Source organism: Trichechus manatus, unplaced genomic scaffold, assembly GCF_000243295.1.
Source record: "Trichechus manatus latirostris isolate Lorelei unplaced genomic scaffold, TriManLat1.0 scaffold00110, whole genome shotgun sequence".
Classification (NCBI taxonomy): domain Eukaryota; kingdom Metazoa; phylum Chordata; class Mammalia; order Sirenia; family Trichechidae; genus Trichechus; species Trichechus manatus.
This window is the reverse complement of record NW_004444046.1, coordinates 6,461,040-6,466,075: the sequence shown is the minus strand read 5'-3', so window position 1 is coordinate 6,466,075 and position 5,036 is coordinate 6,461,040. Positions and strand designations below refer to the sequence as shown.

General features: G+C 38.8%; 1 protein-coding gene across 8 annotated transcripts in view; it reads left to right on the top strand.

Moving 5' to 3' along the window:
* The window catches only part of PLD1 (phospholipase D1), a 281,147-nt gene that overhangs the window by 213,515 nt on the left and 62,596 nt on the right, over positions 1-5,036 (top strand). For 7 of the 8 annotated variants that reach the window (XM_023737926.1, XM_023737927.1, XM_023737928.1 and 4 more), the window contains 2 exons: positions 3,624-3,737; positions 4,998-5,036. In XM_023737926.1, coding sequence (XP_023593694.1) covers positions 3,624-3,737; positions 4,998-5,036 — 153 coding nt within the window. The remainder of the gene's footprint in view (positions 1-3,623; positions 3,738-4,997) is intronic. The other variant, XM_023737930.1, reaches the window with a different exon arrangement.

Here is a 5,036-nt window from a genome sequence, read left to right as displayed (position 1 = left end):
TTGGAAGAAAGGCCTGGTGATCTACTTCCGAACAATCAGCCATTGAAAACCCTATGGAACACAGTTCTACTTTGACACACATGGGGTGGCCATGAGTCAGAGTCAATTCCGCGGCAGCTAAAGAACATTTGTGTAGAAGGAAAGAATGCATATATATGCTTATACATTCAGAGACTATTTCTGAAGGAACATGGCAGAAACTAGTAACAGGAATTGCCCTCAGGGAGGGGGGCAGGGGGCTGGGAACAAGCAAATGAAATAGGTGTTTTTTCACCATATAATCCTTTACCTCTTAAATTTTATACCATGAGCATATATTACCCTTTAAACATGTAATTTAATTTTTTTAATGTTCTGTGCAGTTAGTCTCTTCCCTTCTAGAGGATTCTCCAGAAACATTCTTCCAACCTGACCCCATCCTCCCAAAGCAGCACCTCATTTTATTTCATTTCCAATAGTACTGAGTGCATACTGTGTGCAAGAGTCCTCTGTCGGGCACTGCAAAAAATAGATATGTGAAGAGACATCCTGTGCTTCGGAAGAGCTTATCACAAACCGAGGCAGCAGACATGTGTATCGTTGTTGTGTAAAGCAGCAAGGGTGCTGAGCAGATGTTCCAGCCCTGTGCTGGGGGAGCCCAGAGGCAGGAGTAAATCGATTTTGCCTGGAGGATCACGAACAGCTTGACAGAGGAAGTAGCCTTTAAGCCAACCCCAATGGATAAGTAGCATTTTGAAAGGTGGAGAAAGGCATTGCAGGCTAAGCGAGAAGAGGAACCTACCTTTGTAAGTAGAAAGGTGCACCTCTGAGCAAAGCAAGTACTGTCATGCACCATATAATGTCCTTTCAGGCAACATGAGGGCACATATATGTCCGTGGGTCCATAAATTCAGAAATCCTGATCAGAGAACAGGAAGTACTGGACATAGCTAACGCTACAGCTTCCTGCACGCAACACGTGTATCTCATGTCTCTTGCATACAAAGCGATTGCACTGCCAAGCACCCATTTGTTATTACAAACCATTGTATGTACAGCAAATTTTTAATATAATAGGCTTTACAGGGGTTGGTTCATAACTCCAGGTTGTACGTAAGTCAGATGTTCATAACCTGGGGACTGTCCATATACAATATGGTGTTCTTACAGTGTCCAAATCACATTATGTCCTATTTCACAGAATGTATTGTGGACATTAAGTGATGTATGACTATAGTCTCCTGTGGCCAGAGTGTGGGGATAATGGATCATAGTGGAAGATGATTCTGGAAAGTCAGTTGAGGCCTGATGTCAAATTTTAAGTGCCCAGTTTAATTAGTTTGAAGTTTTTGATGCTGGCAAGCGGACATAGATTAAGTATTCTTTCTGTTCTTCTTTTCCATTATCCTGTTTACCATTTAGGGATATGAGTCTTACCCTCACTAGGCAGAGAACTTTAATAGTCAGCTTCCGTTTTTGTAATTTTGTTTTCTCCCCCAACTAAAACTATATGTTTGCCATCTAGTGATTAATCCTTGTCATTACAACAACCTACGTACAAATCCTTGTTTCTCAGTGCGTCGGTAACACTCACAGGCCTCCAAACTCCACTCCCTGCTCATCACTTGTGCCCTGAACCTCACTTTTCACAGACCTCTAACTACATCAATATTCAGAGAACTTGGAAATAAAATCTGACTCCTTAGGAAGTAATAATAATATTTACATGAATGAAAAATTTAAGTGTTTAGAAGAAAAGAGCTTTAGAAAGTGTTATGAAAAGATTTAAGTAGGATCCGATTTGAAAATTAACCACTAGCAGCTAGACCAGAGACTTCATCAGGCTGAGAAGTACTGGATGGTGCCCGGCTACCATCAATGACTGCCCTGACAGGGAACACAATAGAGAGTCCCTGGTGGAGCAGGAGAAAAGTGGGGTGCAGAACTCAAATTCTAGTAAAAAGACCAGACTTAATGGTCTGACTGAGACTGGAGGAGCCCTGGAAAGCATGGCCCCCAGACTCTCTGTCAACCCAGAACTAAACAATTCCCGAGGCCAACTCTGCAGACGAAGATTGGACTGGACTGTGGGACATAAAACGATACTCGTGAATAGTGTGCTTCTTAGCTCAAGTAGATACCTGAGACTAAATGGGCAACTTCTGTCCAGAGGTGAGATGAGAAGGCAGAGAGGGTCAGGAGCTGGTTGAATGGACATGGGAAATCCAGGGTGGAAAGGAGGAGTGTGCTGTCACAGTATAGGGAGAGCGATTAGGGTCATATAACAATGTATGTATAAATTTTTGTATGAGAGACTAACTTGAATTGTAAACTTTCACTTAAACTACAACAATAAAAAAGAAAATTAACCACTAGCAGCACCTTTGTTCGAATGTAGCCCTCTCAGATATTCTGGTGAGATTCATTGACAACAATGGATACCACAGTTCATTTCCAGGCTTTCTCTTCTTGCTGTGTGTCTTATAAACAGAGACAAGTACTTTAATAGCTTTTGCCTCCAAATAGGTTGTACCCATTTGAGCGTAATTCTCCAAATGTCTGGCTTTCTGGATGCAGGTCAAAGTAGGGAGCTACACTTTCTTCATCTATCATTATATCATGGGGTGGGATTCCTTTTCCTTAAAAGCTTGTCATTAATCAGCTGGGAGAGTGGGCCAAGAAATATTGTGTTATATGTGCCTGGAATTTAAAAATAAACATCAGTCATTCAGAATTCTTAAAAGGCCCAGGATAACATTTTGCAGCTGAAGTATCAGAGTTTCTAAATAGAGATGACTTTTTTCCGTTCTTTTTTTATTGTGGTAAGTATATATAGATAACAAAACATTTGCCATCTCAACAACTGTGCAATTCAGTGACATTAATTATGTCCATCATGTTGTGCAACCATCACTACTGTCTGTTTCCAAATTTTTCCATCACTCTGAACAGAAGCTCAGTGCCCCCTAAGTAATAACTTTCTCTTTCCCACTCTCTACCCACCCCTGCCCCCATAACCACTAATAAACTTTAGTCTCCATATAATTGCTTATTCTAGATATTTCATATAAGTGGGATCATACAATATTCCACGTTGGTTGTAGCATGTATCAGGAGTTCATTTTCTTCTAAGTAATGACTTCTGTATTGGTAAATATACTGGGTTCTGTCTGTGTTTTTGCTCCTAAGATCTAGGCTGTGAGAGCTCATTTACTCAACAATTAATAACTGAATGCCCAGTGTTCACCAGGCTCTGAGCTAGGTACTATGGATAAAGTTGTTAAAGCATAACTATTATGATAACATCTTTTTAAAAACTTTGTAATAACCCCCTTCCGTGGGATTCAAGCAATTCACCAGTAATTCACCCTGAATTATGTCCTGTGGAGGATCATGTATAGAGAGACCATGAGTACAATTCCCACTTAACTGCCAAGTGCAGCTTATTTTTTCAGGTTTTTATGAATTGTTAGCTTGAATAACAGGTTGTGGCCTCTAATCCAACAGGAAGCCCTGAAATGTGATAGAATGTTTTATAGGAAGTCATTTGCTCAGTCTCTAAAACCAGGTGAACTGCTTTGATGTCATTTTAAACAGATGCTTTATCTCTTTTGGGTGAATCTCTCTGCATCTGACTTTTGCAGGGAAAGCCAGAGATACCGGGTGTATGTTGTGATACCGCTTCTGCCAGGGTTTGAAGGAGACATTTCAACCGGTGGAGGAAATGCTGTACAAGCAATTATGCATTTCAACTACAGGTGCCACAATTCTAAATGGTCTATTTTGAGCCCTCGGTCAGCCATGAATGTGAGCTGGTGAAGGAGTGGAAATGCTTCTCCACATCCATTCAGCAGAGCTTTGAACAAATGAGCACTCCTTATTTTTCTTCAGAATCTTGGCCTGTTCACTAGTTGATAAAATAAAAATAAAGTCTAAAATCACAAATAGTAGTCCTAGGACACATGGTAAATATCAGAGAACTAAAATATTAATCCTTCTTTGGTATTCATGGTCCATTGTATACATATACACACATATACATATAGAGAGAGATGACATCTTTTGCCTGGTTACAGTGTGGGAGATTTTTAGCTGTGCTTTGGTCTATACACGTGGATTGAAGATTTGCCCATTTCTAAAGTTATCTGATTTATAACATGACAAACAAAGCTTTTCAGTATTTAAAGCACTTCCATAATGTTTAATTGGATTTTATCTGCTTCATTTGCCATTCTAATATTATTTTTGGAGTGTTGTCAATTGTAATTATTTTCTATGACTGTTTTCTTGGGCTTGAACCAACAGAATGAAATAACATGCTTGGCTTTTGTTCAGCAACCCAAACTATAACCTTTTATTATGCAAAACATGTCTATTTGTTGGCATCCTCTTTAATAATATCAGTGTTTCCCAGGCATAAATGTATTTCTAATTACTTTCATAGAGCAAGCAGATGGAGCAGAGACTTTTTGGTTTTATCAGTCTTTGTAATCCTTCAACTGTTATCAGAGCCTTGAGAAATACAAATCACTAACAGAGTCAGTTAGTTGAGACTATGTTTTTAACTTCTAAGTGGGTTTTGCTGATTTTACAGAGACAGCCCAGGTATAATGGTTTCTTACATTTCTAAATTGTTTGCCCTTTTCACCTCTGAAAGCAATGTAATTCTGAAAGTATTCACTGTTGAAGCATTCTAAATTTATCTTTGCTGTCACCAAATTTTCTAAGAGGGAAAATTCATTCATAACCCATCTTTTTTCAATGGCTTCTTTTTCTGAAGTCTAACATTAATTTTGTAACTTTTCCACCGTCCTATCTCAAAACAACTACCTTATCCCATCAATAACATTATAAGAGGGATACGTACATAGTTTTTTAGCTTTTGAAAATATATGTAACATCTTCTTATAGAAGCACTTGTTTTTACTTGAGTTAGGATTATACTCCAGTGATATTTGTAATTGGAATAGGTTGTTTTAAAACCTCCGTAATTGTTTCTTTCCTTTAAATATTTTCAGAACCATGTGCAGAGGAGAAAATTCCATCGTTGGACAGTT